Source organism: Ambystoma mexicanum, chromosome 5q (assembly GCF_040938575.1).
Source record: "Ambystoma mexicanum isolate Mex_15411 chromosome 5q, UKY_AmexF1_1, whole genome shotgun sequence".
In the NCBI taxonomy this organism is placed as follows: domain Eukaryota; kingdom Metazoa; phylum Chordata; class Amphibia; order Caudata; family Ambystomatidae; genus Ambystoma; species Ambystoma mexicanum.
The window spans coordinates 908,710,768-908,728,256 of NC_090933.1; the positions used below are offsets into that span (position 1 = coordinate 908,710,768).

The 17,489-nt window shown below is 46.1% G+C and overlaps 1 protein-coding gene across 1 annotated transcript in view; it reads right to left on the reverse strand.

Moving 5' to 3' along the window:
• NIPAL2 (NIPA like domain containing 2) overlaps window positions 1-17,489 on the reverse strand; it is a 690,092-nt gene that overhangs the window by 9,921 nt on the left and 662,682 nt on the right. Inside the window, exon 10 of the mRNA XM_069621416.1 lies at window positions 231-325. Within this exon, the coding sequence (XP_069477517.1) occupies window positions 231-325 (95 nt within the window). The remainder of the gene's footprint in view (window positions 1-230; window positions 326-17,489) is intronic.

A 17,489-nucleotide genomic window follows, 5' to 3' on the forward strand; every position in this document is an offset into this window, starting at 1 on the left:
TCTTTTGCTGCACACGACTAGATGCAATATTTCAGAAATTATTTCAAAACCAATTGAGGCAAAATGGGAACCAAGATGAAAAACAGCAGAAATCCATGTTATTAAGTCTGAGAGATGGCTGCTTCAATTACCTGCACACAGTCCGTTTATTAGAAAATGCCTCTGGGGTCGGAGGACACACACAAGCTGCATAATGGCAAACTGTGGGTTTGAGAACTTTTCATACATACCAGGGATTTGTCCAAAGGTTATAAAGGGAACTTCCAGACCGTGCTTGTCTCTGTTTTTGGCAATTAAAAAGACTCCAAGAAACGTTAAAACACAGCTGCAGAAAAATAATTTATTACAAAAAGAGTTAGAACCTAAGCAAAATAGGGAGTCAATTTCTACAGTAGATTTGAACGCAGTCCCAGGCACTACATGTATTTCAAAGCTCCAAAAACGATAAAGATGGCAAGTGCGTCAGTGCTGTTTCAGCATTTATTGAATCACAAGCATGAAACAGAGATCTAAACATCTTAACTATCTATTGCAGAGGACCAAGGAACTGAGAACGTACATCTGCTTCTTCTCAGCCAGCCAGCCAGCCAGCCAGCCAGCCAGCCATCCATCGCTTCCCTTTCCACTCACCTACCTACCCCTCCCTGTTTCTTGAGCTGCTGCCTTTCTTCATTGTCTTCACTTGCCTATTTCTTCTACCCTCCATCATGCCTCTTGATTTGGCTCCCTTCCTCCTTCAACTCATTCTTCTCCTTCCCTTCTCTCATTGCCTTCAGCCTCAACTTGTTGTAACTTCTTCATCAGCCTTCATCCTTCCTCCCTGCAACCACACCTCTAAGAAACGGTGCTCTTATCTCACCACTCCCTCTACTCCCTCCATGACCAACCTCCCACTTTGGCGGGATCTCTCGTGGCCTGGTCGTTCTCTCTAATACACTCTCCTCCACCGACTTCTCCATTGACCCCTCTCCCTATGATCACTCCATTGTTCATTTTAACATCTCGGTCCCTTAATCTTCTATAGCTCATCTCCCCTCTTCAATGACTAAGAGGACATTTAGACATGACTCTCTTTCCCCTTATCTTTAGGATATGGGGATCTCTTGCCCATCTCTTTCTCCTATTCATAGATCTTCCATTGACCAAGCATTCTCTGACCTTCACTACACACTTATGACTCCATTTGACCCACACTACCCTGCTCAGACATTCACACCTCCCCGTCAACATCCTCAGCCTTGGATAAACACTGAAATTCAGACCCTCAAAACAAACATGCATTGTTATCTACGATGCTGGTGCAAACTACAGGCACCTTCCCTACTTCTAGCCTATAAAAATTCCATTGCTGCCCTAGTCTCTGCACTGGACTCTGCCAAATCCTCCTACTTTATAAACCTAATCTGCTCCCTTTGCAATCACCCACACAAACTTTCATCTACCCTACAATTTTTGCTCACACCTCCCAAGTCCTGCCTTTCTTTTAATGACTTGTTCACTACTTTTCCTCTAAAGCTCCTCTAAAATCTCTAAAGTTTGTGACACTCTTTCAGCCCTATTCTCTCACTCCCCACACCCAACCCCCTTCTGTCCACCACCTCTCCCCTATCTCTTCTATGATCGAATACTTCTCCTGCACCTGTCCCATTGAATTAGCACTCATTCTTCGCCGGGCCAACCCATCTTGTGCTCCTATCAACCGTTTTGCTGGTATGATGTTCATTCAATGCCTGTTCTTTTTCTGCTGAGTTTTTCGGCAAAAGATTTTGACTGAAAAAAACTCATCTGAAAATATGGGGGTGGGGGATAAGGTCATATCAGGGGTAGGGATGTGGGAGGATAGGGAATAAATAAAAGGGGAGAGACCTCCCAAATAAAACAAATCATAATTCAATGAGTTTTTTTAAGCCAAGAAAGTTCAGCAAAAAACCCAGTTAAAAGAAAATTGGGGATGAATGAACATAGAACCATTTTGCTCCCCAAATGGTCAAAGTCTTAATCTCAATACTGTCTGACACCTATTGAAGAAACCATCTGCTGATCCAAACCTCCCAGCAAACTATTGCCCAGTTTCTCTCCGTCCCCATTATTCAAACACCTTGAGTGGGTGGACTTCGATCAGACCACTAAGTACCTTGAGGATAGTGGCCAGAGACATACCCTTCAAACTGGCTTCTTTGGGAAACACGCAACCAAGATTGCACATACACAGGTCTCCAACTTTCTTTCTAATGCTCACCAGTCCAAACGCTATTCTATACTCATCCTTTTGGATCTTTCTGCTGCTTTTGACACTGTTGGCCAGTACTCACTCCTCACTCTACAGGACCTTAGGTTTTGTGAATCTGCTCTTGCATGGAATGCCTCCTAGCTGGAAGATTGATAGTTTAAAATCACTTGAAATTAGCAAACCTCTGTCCCCACCCCTCTCTATGTTGGTGTCTCCCAAGGTTTAGTCCTCGGACCTCTGCTCTTCACCCTCTATAGCTCTGTCTTAGTTAGACTGATCTAATCTTTTGGCTTTCTCTATCACATTTCTTTGCTAATAACACTCAAATATTTTTCTCCATCCCAGCCATCTCAGCACAGATTACTAACTGTCTCACTGAAATTCATCACTGGATGGCTCCCCGCTGCCTCATGCTGACCTCTTCAAAAAGGCAAGTCATCTTTCTCCCAGCTTCCAATGCCATCCCTCCCCTCGCCTCTCACATCTCCTTCCCACCTGACCCTCTTGCTCCCTTACCCAAGACTCACAATCCTGGTGTCCTCTTTGATAACGACCAACGATTGCAACAATTACTTACTCTCTACTGGTTGTATTACCTTCTAAACATTAGGAAAATATGTCCTTTTCTTGCTAACCACTCTGCAAAATCTCCAATCTCCACTCTTGCACTCAGCAAACTAGACTACTGCTCAAGTCTACTCCTTGGCCTTCCTCTGCACTCCGTCCTTACTCTAGTCAAAGTCCTCAACTTTTCTACTGTCTCTCTCTCTACATCCTACCCGGATCCTCCCCCACTTCTACCTACCAACAACTTGCTGGTTGGCTCTCCATGCACAATCACTCTATTTCAAAGTTCCATCTCCTAGCCTGCAAAGCTATTAATGGTCTGGCTCCTCTGTACCTGTCTGTTTGTATTTCAGTTGCTCACCATCGCGTTCCCTCCAATCCTCCTCTGCACTCAACCTCACCTTCCCCTACTGTCCCTGTGCTCCTTTCACTCCGTTCTTTCTCCCTACTCATCCGGCTCCATTGGAACCCAGTGGCCATAACAATCAAAGCCAGCCCCAGTGTGGATCTCTTCAAACTCCGGATTAAACTTCACTTACTTGCACTTACAAGGATCCCTCTGCCGTGTACCCCATCCTTCCTACCTGACCACACCACTGCCTCCAGTGACGCTTAATAATGTGATTTTGTATATTTAATTAGTACTCCTCTTTGGTTTGAAGCACTTGCCCCCTTAGGGTAATGTTACCTCTGCAAGTCACCTGTTTCTTATATTCATTTTGTTTGTTTTGTTGCTGGTAAATGGCCTAATATTTGTACACCATCATAAACTGGCTCACTACTTGCTCTCAGCTTTAAGCTATTGCACAGGCAAACTTTGTGGGAATGCTTTTGCTATGTATAAATGTGATATAAGTCATTTTTGTTCATAATTGACATCCCTGTTCTTCAAATAAATACCAATACAGATACATATTACCACACGTTTGAAAATATGTTTCCAGTGCATTACACGAGTCGTACCGACGTGTTAAGTACCACAGTGCCATTTCTACATGAATCCACAATTGGAAGACCTTATACATCAAAGGGATCATGAAACAAAGGATCGAAATATGGAGGGAGAGGAAGTGAGAGGCGATATGATGTGGCAGTGTGCGGCCTATCATACATAAAAAGAAAACTGCAAGGCACCTCTACTTTCTGAAACCGTATCAACAAATTCCTTCTTCAGCCTCAATATGGTCCTGAATCTCCTTGCTATTTAAGTAACTTGATGTATGAGGTATATCCTGGATGTCTTCTTCTCCCCGTTGCCCAAAGTACAGAACAGCAGGTGTGCACAGGCGCGTTATAAATGACATATCATATCATGCTTGGATAATATCCGATACAACAGTTCATACTTGGATAATATCCCAATTAACTTCTTAATTTGAGGCACGAGTTACCCTCCATCAAAGCCACCACCCAATACAGCGACGCCAAGTCTAAGGGGGAACCGCCGTAATATCCCCAAGACACCTTCAAGCAAGCAACAAAGCACTGGATGACCAGACATTGGCACTACCCTGGTGCTGTACTCACACATTATGAATGCAGAGGCCTAACCCACTCCTAAAGCCAAACCCTGACGGTACAGGATTTAAGGGGAAAGTGTTTCACGGAGGACCTGTGTCTTCTAAAATGAAGAACCTGCTGCTCGAGAGGAAGGTGGAATAAATCAGATCTACACCTCACTGATGAGGCCCAACAAGGCCAAACCATGTTTGGCGATGCTTGTGGTCCCATGCAGAAGGGATGTGAACAATCAGTTTGGGCTGCACTGCCCCTTTTGTGGTGGGAACAAGCCTGATTTGCACATGGTCCCCTTTTATAATGGCTTGGCAGGAGAAGAACGATGGTCTGGAGGGTTGCCCAGAGCGATGCCAGAGATTAACATTAATTCTAAATCTTCCAGCCATCACCTCTTTTGTTTTGCTGTAGCCATCCCGAGTGGGACGGGTATGCTCAGGCTGGCACAGGGCCTAGAGATCCAAGCTACTTCTAATTTAGGAGGCCTAACAAGGCCGAAGCATGTTTAGGGATGCTTGTGGTCTCATGCAGAAAGGATGTGACCAAGCAGTTTGTCTGGACTCGCCCTTTTGCAGTTGGACCAAGCCTGATTTGCATATGGTCTTTCCCTTTTTGTAATGGCTTGGAAGGCAAAGACTGATGGTCTGGAGGGTTGCCCACAGCAATGTCTGTGGTTAAGATTAATGCTAAACCTCCCAGCCATCACCTCTTTTGTTTTGCTGTAGTCACCCAGAGTGGGACGGGTATGCTCAGACGGGAGTCCTGTGCCTGCTGGGCCTTGAGACCCAAGCTCCTCCTCAATGATGAGGCCCAACGAGGCCGAAACATGTTTGGAGATGCTTGTGGTCTCGTGCAGAAGGGATGTGACAAAGCAGTTTGGATTGGACTGCCCCTTTTGGGGTGGGACCAACCCTGACTTGCATATGGTCTTTCGCCATTTTGTAATGGCTTGGCAGGCGAAGATCGATGGTCTGGAGGGTTACCCAGAGCAATGCCAGCGGTTAAGATTAAGGGCCTGATCACGACTTTGGCGGTAACGCCGCCGGTATTAGCCCTACCACCGAACTCCCCGGCGCTAATAGCGCCGGATCACAAGTTCGGCGGTAGTGAAATGCCCCGTTCCCCATTGGGCTCAATGGGGAAAATTTGCGCTCTTACCGCCGGCAAATTTTTGGCAGATTTCCCCCCAGCTCAGAGCTGGGGCAAAATCTGCCGAAGTCCTGATTTGGCGGACCCTTAAATCCGGCGGTAATAGCGCTACCGCCGGATTTAAGGGTTACTGCCAAAGTCGTGATCAGGCTAAGTCTAAACCTTCCAGTCATCACCTCTTTTGTTTTGCTGTAGTCACCCCAAGTGGGACGGATATGCCCAGACACGGGTCCTGTGCCTGCTGGGTCTTGAGACCCAAGCTACTCCTCACTGATGAGGCCTAACAAGTCCAAAACATGGTTGGGGTGCTTGTGTTCTTGTACAGAAAGGATGCAACCAAGCAGTATGCGCTGGACTGCCCCTTTTGGCGTGGGACCAAGCCTGATTTGCATATGGTCCTTCCCCTTTTGTAATGGCTTGGTAGGCAAAGAACAATGGTCTGGAGGTGCCCTGAGCAACGCCAGAGGTTAAGATTAATTCTAAACCTTCCAGCCGTTAACTCTTTTGTTTTGCTGTAGTCACTCCGCAAAGAAAGCTTGATATTTTTTCACTTACGCAGCCAAAAACAATCTGTTATTAAATGGCTCCAAGCTTAAGGTGGTAATTTTTTCCAACAGCAACAGGCCGAAAACCATGTGTTGGGCCGTGGGAGAACAAAGATTGGAGAAAGCTTTAATGACACGCCACTTGGGCACAATCTAACTAACATCAGCTCATTGGCAGAAGACAGAGCTGTTTTGAAAGTAAGAGTGAAACTGCTAGTTTCTCAGCTAAAGAGAATACACAGCCTTCTTTGTAGGTTTTCACTTCTGCTGCTCATTAAGTTCTACCTAGCCAAATGAGAGCCAAGCGTTTTGTACGGTCTGGACCTCTCACTATTGTTCTAGGGACAATATCCTCGACTCAGTCCAGGGGATGGTTTGGAAAAAGACTTTGAGCTTGCTGCAGGGGCTTCCCAACACCATCATTTGTCACAAGTTTTCTCTGGTCTCTTTGAGCTCAAGGTAAGCATGGAGGCAACTGTGGTGCTATACTAAGATGGTCAACATACCGCAGCATTCATTATAAGAGGGTTTGGGGGACATTTGTCAGCGTAAAACGGTTGCCTCCTTGGCTACTTTTAAAAACTCTATGTTTACCCTTTTGAGTTCAATTACCTCCTCTGATGACGATCTAGTGAATAGGCCTGCCATGACAACGCGCAAACTGTTCATGCTCGACTGGGACAGAACAATTGGAAAACTGAGTTCCTATTTTTCCTATAGGGAGTACGAAAATTCCCTAAGAAAAAAGGACAATGGGCCTCATTACGACCTCGGCCATAGCCATGCCGCTATTGGCGGCATGGCTGCCGCCGAAATCGCGTCCGGGTCCGGGTCCTCAGAATGAGGAATTTCCGGGCCATTCCGAGTTCGGAAGGCCCGGTAATTCCTCCCTCCAAGGACCCGGACCCGGTCCTTCCCCATTCCCATTTCAGCCCCCATAGGGCTGAATGGGAACGGGAGAGGGAGCAAACAACGGGCCATTACGAGTTGGCCCGTTGTTTGCTCCCTCTTCCCCTCGCGGGACCCGGTAAGCACGCCTGGTTTGACCAGGCATTGCTTCCTGGGTCCCGCGAGGGTTCCTCGTCATGAGGCGGTACGGGGTAAACGGCGCCGGCACCTTTTACGGCGCCATTTACCCTGTACCGCCAGGGTCGTAATGAGGCCCAATATGTCTAGATACATTCATTTGTTTCCATCATTGAGTGTCCAAGGTTTATATATTCGGTTCAAACTAAACTTACTTACCACATTGGATAGTATTACTGAATGGGGAGATAACTCGGTCTGTCGACTCTGTGAACAGATATCATACACTGAGACAGTACGCTTTTCTGCTGTATTTTAACGGAACGCAGAACATTCTACTTCAAGGCTTTCTTGGGATTGAAGGGAGAAGCCTCAGGTGATCTATTCTGTGCTTGACTAATGTGGGGGGACAATACATCACTTGCCTTAGCACTTTGTAACTTCTTACGGGAGATACTGGAAAAATTGGAGTGGATGTAGAGAACTGCATTGTATTGTGTGATGTCTTTTTGTTGCCTCTCCCTGGTATTTTGTGGGATGTTTTTGTATGATGTTGTTTGTATTTATGCTTTAGCATGTTTTATATGTATTATTGGTTGTTTTTTCTGTGACCTTTTTTTATTAACTGTGTTTTGTGAAAGGCTTGCTTTGTACTTTGTACAGAGACAAGTCGTCACACAATACTTTGAAAAAAAGATGATTGACTAATTGGGAATGTGAGGAGTAGTCTGGTGTTACTCTCGGTGCCTGGGTTCCATTTTGCTTACGTGCTACTAACGAGCCGAAAGACCAAGGTTGGGAAGTATGCCAACCAGAGGGTCTATGTAGCAACATGCTATACAATGTTGCATAGGCCAATCTTCTGCTATTATTCTGCTATAATCTTTATTATACGTATTTAGAGGTGGTTCAAGGCGTACCTACCAGATAAGGGGCATCCAGTAATATTGTTAATACTTACATGATATATAGATATATTACCCAATTCCGCCCTACAATAGGTTTTACAGTTTGACACGTAGCATGACGTCCTAGATGACGCATATCGAGGTATAAATCCTTTGTATAATTCAATATGGTTGTGAGTGTGTGGACTACAGCTTGTTGTTCGTCAGATTGCCCTACTTTATTTTCTGCTGATAATAAAGTAGTATTTTGCCATATTGTTTGAGTCTGTGTTTTTTTTTAGGTCTGAGATCATTATTGGTTATTCCATCTAGCACACAAAATGCAAAAAGGTACTAGAGCACATTTTGGTAGCGGCATGGATGGTTATGGTTTAATCGACCTAGGCCCAGACCTAGAGTCACAGACTCTTGATTGCTTTTGCCATTAGCCAGAAGACCCTGGAGCTTCCTGTGGATATCAGTGTGCAAAACACACGTGTGAGAAGAATGGGTTGGCAGGTGCCCCTTTGATGAAATTCGGAATGACTGTTACCGACAATGGCAGGTGGGCCTGCTCGCCATGTAGTAATTTAGGGGTAACTCTGCTGTACAACACAGCAATAACGGTAATTCCAAACTTTCAGAGTTAATGCCGGATTACTGCATAAATTGTGATGAGGGCCATATGGCTCTTCAACATCTACCTCGCTCCTCTTGCTCACCTGATCTCCGCCTTCTCCCCACACTTCCAGTGTATGAGGATGGCACACAACTCTTCTTCAAACTCCCTTCTTCCTCTCTTTCCTCCTCCTGTGTCATCCCTGACTGCCTGTCCGCTATCCAGTCTTGGTGCACCTGTAATGATCACTGTCTCAATGCCAGCAAGACTGAGATCCTTCCTATCCGGGCCCCTGTTCCCTGCTTTCTCCTGTACTCTGGCTACCCTCTATAGGTTCTCCGCCCTCTCCATCCCCTGAAGCTAGAAACCTCTGGATCATCTTCGACTCTTCTTTCTCCTTCATTCCTCACATCTGGGTCCTTGCCAAGAAGGCCCACTTTCAAATTCACCTCCTTCGAGGCATTCTCCCTTTTCCCACCTTCTCCCAGAAGCTCAATGTCTCTATAACTCTGGTTCTCTCTAGGCTGGACCACTGCAACAGCCTCTTCCTTAACCTACCTTCTTCTTCCCTCCAGCCCCTCCAACTAATTCAGAATAGGCCTGCAAGACTTATCCTTGGCCTCAAGCCCAGGGACCACATCTCTGCAGCCCTAAAATCACTCCTTTGACTTTCAGTTGCTGCAAGGATCAAATTCAAATCCCTCTGCATCATCCATAAAACTGTCTGTGGCCTGGGGCCACACTATCTGCAACTCACTCTCCCTTAATACTCTCTTTCAAGATCCCTTCAGTCCTCGGCCTCACACTCTGTGCTGGTTAAACACTATTCCAGGCAGAAAGCTGATGGCAGATCTCTTTCCTTGGCTGGCTCCCTCCTCTGCAACAGCCTCCCTCTCTCTCTCCATCTTGAACAAGATCTCCTCAAGTTCCGCAAGCATCTCAAGACTTTCCTCTCCTCCTACTCCCTCCACGCTCTCTCCCTCCCTCTCTCCCTCCCGTGCTAACCATCCCCAAAGTCACTGTGATTGGCAGCCAGATCCCTTGAGAGTCCAATTGGGTCCTGGCCTTCTGCCCAATCGCCATCAGCATCTGCCCCCGCCCCTTGCACTGGTCCTCAGGCCCACACTTGCCTGAAATGTCTCAGGTCTGCCCTTACTTGGTGGGCGACTGACCTCCCTCTCACCAGGGTTGTCACCACTTTCGCACTTACCTGTTGCCTCAGTAACAGGCACTCTGGCACTTCCCCCCCTGCCGAACCCTCCAGCAATTACCCCCGCCCCCAACCACCTCTCTTTCTCTGCACTTGCACAACATCTGAACATATGAGGCTTTAGCTTCTATGTTATGAATATACAGTTATGCGGGCCAGCATAAGAAGGCAATACTAGAGACATATTTGGGAAGCATTTCATAAATGATGGCTGAAAATAAGCAAGTGATCTTCTCGCATAAATAAGGTGAATATGCTACGCATAAGTGGTTTTAACTGACACAGGGTAGTGCTACTGTGATTTTTGAGACTGCACTTGGCATATGTTGTCAGCACCTGGTAACGGAGGCAGGCAGAAGACAGCAGCGTATTTGAACCTGTATTTGGCATCTGAACGCAGCGCCTGGTCATCAGAGGAATGTGATAGTGCACACTTATAGTAGGCAACACTTGGAATATAATGGCAACGTTTAGCACATTCCGAATATATCTGATGTGTTAGGCTATAATCGCCATATGATGGTAACGATTTAGAATTACCAAAGAAAATCTTACGGAATATCCACCGATAATCAGCGGGGTTATCGCTACTGCCGAGTGCTTCCCTGGAATTTCCGTTCAGGGAATTTCCATCTATGGAAATTCCGTGAACGGAAACTCCGTGGGTGGAAGTACGCCGCAGCCCATAAAGAAAGCACTGCGGCGGGCATTTTGGAAATCACAAACCATCTAATATCTAGCAAACGGAATGCCATTCAGGTGTACTGACAACTGAAATCATGTTAGGTGGAAAAGGGAAATTAAGGGTGCCAGATCTCAGAATGCGCAAACCGAAATTCACTGAGCAGGAGCTCACCGTATTGGCTGAGGAGGTGGTGGCTCACTTGGATGACTTATACGGAGACACACACCAGCAGACGCCCCAGAAGCAGAAAAATGCTATATGGGCAGCGATCCGGGGCAAGGTGGTGGGCGTAGGAAATGTCCAACACGATGAAACGGACATGAAGACGTGCTGGAACGACCTAAAGTCCAGGGTGCAGAGCCTGCTTGCCATCCAATGCAGGGAGATAGCTGTAACTGAGACGAGACTGTCGAGCCACTTGTGCTCACACCATGGAAGGAGATGGTTGCTGGCATCATACACATGGTCGCATCGAGGGAGTGGGCACTGCAGAGTTTGGAGCCAGCGGTCAGCCAGAATCTGGTGAGTACCTGCTAGGCCCTCAAGACACCCAGTTATAGGATGCAGTTGCCGGTCCCTCCAGGACACCAACACTAACCAGTGCCAGGAAGCGCACACAGCCAGCCAGTCCTGTCCATGGGACAGTGCCACTCAAAAAAAGGCCTATTGTGAGTATGCCATCCCCAGGCCCAGCACGCGTTGGGGAGGACACAGCCATGGTGCATCCACGGAAGCCCATCACCAAACAGCACCACAGGGCACAATACAACCAGAGCTGCAGCGACTGTAGCCCCTTATGTGGGACCTAGTGTTCAAGACAGCACACAATCACAGCAGGCCGCAGCTGGCACAGCAGACGTGCTGTCAGACCCTGCACCCCTCGCTTCAAGTCATCCACATTCCCCCGCCTGCCATTTCTCACCAGAATCCTCTCCCCTGCGTAGCCTCTCCCCATTGCACACCCGGCCTTCCCATCAGGAATCAGCAATGCAGTTCCATCATGATTCCTCCTCCAATGGCGATGCTGGGGCAGGTCTATCAGCCTCATTGGCTCAATCCATTGCGTTCATTGCCTTGGTGCTATTAGGCGGTACCAGAACAGTGGCTACGTTCGTCTGGTTAATTGTAGTATATTCTCCTTGTGGATATATGCCACATCTGCATTGTGTGTGCGAGCTGACTCTACGTCTAGCAATTTAAGCCCAATATATTTACCAATGATCCCCTCACATGCGAGTTTTGTGCGGCCAACAACAGTTTGAGTTCAAGAGCCAAAACGACTTCAAAAAAGCTTTAGCAGACTAATTTGGGGCGACGCTTCTGCGTATAATGTGGACTGGTACAGACTGGCTTGCCCCTGAAGAGCTGACGCGCCTGAAAGAAGCTTTAGTAACGCGATTGTACTACAGAACTGAAGGGATTTGTAGTTCAGTTACACACAAGGCAGCAGAGACAAGATTTTCAAGATAATTCATCTCCTAACACAAGCTGAATTTAAAAACCAAAAGATGCAGCAGATTTCAGGCAAAAATCTGATCTTAAACAAACAATTGTATGAAAATACAATGTAAAGTGGCAGAGTGCATTCAGGAAATAAATGTAAGTGCAAACTATGCCTGTAGTTATATCTCACTCTCAGAAATGTAGTCTGAGCATCTGTTATAACATCACACCCATTGAGGACAAAATGTTCTAGTGAAAAAGCATAGTAATAAGGACCAGACTTTGGAGTGTTGGGACGGATGACATTAAGCAACCTTTATAAGCCCTATGCCACTCTGTTGCCTTACATAGTTCCTACGATTACAATGTTCTAATATGGATTGATAATCCAACACAGACTGGTTAAAGGGGCCATTTAATGCCCATTCCCAGTTTAAAGGCAACAGCTGCAGGCAAAACCCTATAGCCTCAAAGGTGAAAACAATGCTTGTCTGGCTATTTCAAACCGCTATCAGGCCACTCGAATATCCTACCCAGGAGAGCTAGAAATCCCAATGGCCTCAATGGATAGCCCTCGTCCCACAGTGACACCTACTTTTAACAGGTGACATACGCATGCTGGCTTCAGCACGACTTTGATGCAGGGTCACGACCAACAGGACTCTGCTAGTCAACAACACTCTCCTCAGGAAGCAAAGAGCCCCACCCTCCAGCGAGCGAGCGGCAAGGAACATATGTTAACTGCCATAGCAAATACTAATAGGCAGCGGTTACACAAACATATGCTCTGTATTCTCAACCCGCAAAAATAACGCAAGCATGTCTCGACATGTCCGGCCACCAAGAGGGCTGTAGGGATAGAGACTTGGCAGCTCAGCATGTGAGGTGATAATACACTGCCAGGATGGGTATTCTTGTGAAATGTCTACTGCCCTACCAGAATACAAGGATGAGTAGTTGTTTATAAACTCTTTTCCAGCCCCCATACTAGTACCAGAACAGCAGTGATCTCAGTCATAAAGAGGAAACAGGCACAGCGTGAATGGTATACCGCCTTCACCTCTTATGGTAGCATGTGCCAGGGGCAGCCTGTAAAGTTCAAGGTGTGGAGTCATCCACACAATAGTGCAGAAAGTACCAAAAATAAAAGAAATGTCCACTCAAGGTTCTAAAAAAATAAGACTTTCATTAAACTAAATGAGACACACTGTTAAAAACGCATGCAACCCACCCCTGTAATGACTTACTCAGTGAATGCCGATTTTGGGAGAGAAAAGCACTCTGGGTCTGCTCGCAACCAGTCTTGTAAAAAAAAGAGTACAAGAATATGGGATCACGAGTTGAGCGGTAGCCCTTAAATGCAGCGGTTACGCTATTAATGCTGCAATCAAGTTTCCGCCCAATCACGAGCCTGGCATTTACCCCCAGCTCTAAACTGGGGGTAAATGTGCCAATTTAACGCCCATTTTCGGGTGCAATTAGCGCGGCACTATTAGCGTACGCTAATTGCGCCGAAAATACCCCATTGGGTCCAATGGACCCAATGGGGAATACCCATTACCGGCCAACCATTGATCCAGCGCTAATAGCGCTGGACCGGATGGCGGTAACGCTATTAGCCCGGGTGATATTACCGCCGGGATACCGCCCAACTTGTGATGAGGCCCTATGTCTTTAAGCAGAAAATGGGGTCTTAAATGTGACTGGGACTCAAAGAACAAGGCCAGGGGGACAGAATCACTGGTTTATAACTTAATGACTTATTTATGCAGCTCAACAGCGTCAAGCTGGGTTTCTGGGCACTTTCCCGTGTATCAAGCTGGGTTAGAGATGTCAAGCTGGTGTGACATGATTCAGCAGTGCTGTGCGATTCAACAAGCAAAAACAGCACTTTGCTGAAAGAAGCTTGGGACAGGTAAGAAATATTTGAATCATCATGGTTCAAAAGCGTGAAGGGTCTCTGTGCATGAAACCAGATATGACTTCATCAGCAATCTGGCTCAACTGGATCCAACAATGTGAGGTGGTTCAGCAAGCAGCAACGGCGTGTGGGTACAAGAAGCTCGGCACTGGCATGTGATGCTCAGGGCGCACAGCTCTAAAGTACTGGAAGCGATTGGAGGTGTAGCAAGTGTCAAAGTCAGCTCTGTTGGCTCTTTTCAGCAGTTGAAAAGTGTTTGGAATGCTTGCATCAGCTCAAAGCAGATCTAAATTGCAGAAGGCATCCAAGGCAGCTTCTTTTGTTCCTTGGGGTGCTGTGAGGCCTTCACTGCATCCCTCATGAAACGCAAGCCCTCTTCTGCATTTCTCAACTGGGAACATTGCCAGGGACACTTACAGCAGGCAGAGTCCTGCATAGTAGTGTCCTTCAGCAGTCAGACGTGCTTCTAGCAGATTTGTCTTTGTATTTATTCCAAGAACAAGGATGTCAATTTTGATCACAATTGACTTACAATAACACATTTACAAATGGCAGCGGCATTCCCCTGAATGGTGCCTGTACAGTAACGCAAAGAGCAGAACAAGTAATGAGCCAGTTCGTGAAGGTGTGAACAAAGTGGGACATAGACCAGGGACAAAGCAAAACAAACAAAAAGCTCAAAGAAAGTGGTGACTTACAAAGGTAACTTTAACGTAGGGTGGCAAGTGATTAAACTAAATAGGATTACTGTACACATATGAAGAATTACACTATGTCGTGGACGGAGTGATAGGTTCAGGCAGAGAGGATGGGGGAGTGGGTGGATAAAGCTCCATCTTTGGCAAGTAGATGAAATTTAAGCCAAGCTTTGAAGAGATCCACAGTTTCCTTTGATTGTGATGGGAAGAGTGTTCCATTGGTGTGGGCGAGTATGGAAAACAAAGAGCAAAAGTGTGAGGAGGCACAAGGGGGTGGGACAGTGAAGTTGAGTGCAGAGGAGCAGCAGAGGGAGCAAGATTTGATACCATAGGTTATTTATAACGCACTTAATACCCAGAAGTTTCTGAGCATGGACCCGGGGACCGAACCTGTGGTTCTCCGTGTCGTCTTGCTTCCAAGGCGAGCACGTTGCCCTGAGCTATCCTCCCGAGATGGCAACTAGGCAGGGATACAGTCAGCTAGGAACTGAGGAGCAAGACCATTCACAGCTTTGTAGACTAGGAGAAGAAACTTGAAAAAGGAGCAGTTGTGCAAGGATAACTAGCCAGCATGCTGCAGAGGTGAGGGTGAATCTGGGTAGGCAGTAGAGTGTGTGTAGTGAAGCTGAGGACTTTATCTAGAGGAAAAGGAGTAGAGTGGAAGTCCAAGGAGTACGCATGAGCATTACTCTAGTTTCCTGAGCACGATAGTGGAGATTAGAGTATTTGTAGAGTGGTTAGTAAGAAATGGACGCATTTTACAAATGTTGAGAAGGTTAATACGAGTACCAGAGATGGTGATGAATTATTGTATTCTGAGGTCGCTATCAAAGAGGATACCAAAGTTGAGAGCTCTGCACGATATAGCGAGAAGGTGAGGCAGAAAAGAGATAGGAGAGGGGAGGGATGTTTATGGAATCTGGGAGAAAGAGGACTTTCATTTTTGAAAGGTTCCACATGAGGTAGTGAAGAGCCATGTTGTGATGGATTGCAGTGAGACTATTGGTCATCCATTCTAAGATGGCTGTGGTGAAGGAGGGAAAGGAGAAACAGATTTGAGTGTTGTCAGCATAAAGGTAACAATGAAAGCCAAAGGATGAGATCATTCTTTCTAGGGCAGAGGTATTGTGGTGAAGAGCAGAGGTTCAAGGACTGATGCTTGGGGGCGCTGATAAGGAGAAGGGTGTGGTCAGAGGTTTTATAAGTCCCAGGAGAATTAAAAATAGCAGCCTTCCACGTAGGAGGCATGTCAGAGCGGATTGCAAAATCCAAGGTCTTGAAGAGTAAGGTGGGGAAAGGAGTGGTTGACAGTGTCAAAGCAGCAGATAAGTCCAAAATGATGAGTAGAGAAAAGAGTTTGGGGTGGTCAGCATTAGAGAGAATGTTGGAGACATGCATGAGTGTAATCTCTGTTGACTGTTTACTATGGAAGCCAGATTGAACTAGATCTCCAAGGCTATTAACCTCAGAGTACTTAGTGATCCAGTTAAAGGCCACCTGCTAAAGGACCATTGAATAATGAGACAGGAGATAAACCAGGCAATAGTTTGCTGGGATGTTTGAGACAGCAGAGGGTTTCTACAAAAGAGGTGGGGCACTTGTAGATTTCAAGGAGGAAGGGAAGAGTCCAGCAGTGAGAGAGGAGAGGTTAAAGGTCAGTGAAATAAGGGCAGGTGATTGGGACTAAAGACGTTGACCATTTGAGGAGCAAACTGGTCGATAGAAGTGCAAGATGTAATGGTGTTGCAAAGGATGAGTGCTAGTGCAGCAGGAGAGATAGGAGAGAAATAGGCAAGAGTTAAAGGGGTAGAAGGAAAGGTGATGGGCAGAAGGTGAATGGAGGGGCGGCTAGATGAGGGCTGTGAGAGTGTCATAAATGTTAGAGATTTAAGATGAAAAGTCCTGAGCAAAGTAATTCACAGAAAGGGAGCAGGCAATGGTTATTTGCTTGGGAAGTGTGAGCAAAGCTTGGAGGACTAATGAAAGTTTGCAAGGGGCTTTGTGAAGGGTGTAGATTAGGTTTTTGAAGTAAGATTGTCAGGAGAGTTTTTCAAAGTCACTATCTGAGGTAAGGCTTGGAAAAGCCAACCTAGGATTAGCAAGGTTTCTTAAAACTCCAGTTGAGTAAAGCCAGTCTTTTAAGTAGGTGTGACCAAGCAACACGGCTGAACTAACGAGGAAGGAGGCACTTTTGTGTAGTACAGCTAACACTTAGCACAACAGATAAGTAAAAGACCCACACAGGTAAGTTATAAAAATAACAATATTTTATTACAATATTACACTAAGGCACACTTCAGATATTTAAGGTAAGTAAAAATACTTTAGAACATTGTCAAAACTTACAGGTTGTCACCATCAAGGGGTTCTGCTCTACTTTAAATTAATTTGGTATAAAACACATACATTAAATGTAATCTTTTAAAGTACAGAGCAAGTGTTATCTCACAGTTACGTCCAACACCATATACTAACTTTTGGAAGTGCCACCTTTGTCTGGCCTAGGTTTCTGTAAATCCTTTAGGTGCTAATAAAAAGTCCTGAGGATGGAGGTGAGTAGCCAGATGGGCACACTCCATTAGTGCAGGTATAGTACCAAATAGCAGTTAGTGTAGACCAATTGCAGCAATGCAAATAGGAGCACCTAAGGGACTTAAGTCCAGTTCCAGTGGGAAGAGTAACAACTACCACCCATGGGGTTCTTCAGGAGGGCACCCCCAAAGGTTCTGACCCAGACACCACCACCCAGGATCAGCCCTGCATATCTCTAAGGTAAGCCAGACTTCACGGCCAATGCAAACCCTATGGGGAGGTGGACAGGTCAAGAGATATAAGGGATTTCAGGCCCTGAATCCCCTGTAAGGTCTTAAATAGTTGGGGGAAGCAAGCCTCGCCATTTTCGTCGCTGTGCAGGGACACCAGGTCAGTAATCTCCTGTCATCTTTAGAATACTGAGGAAACCTCAGTTTGATATGATATAATAGGTTATTTATA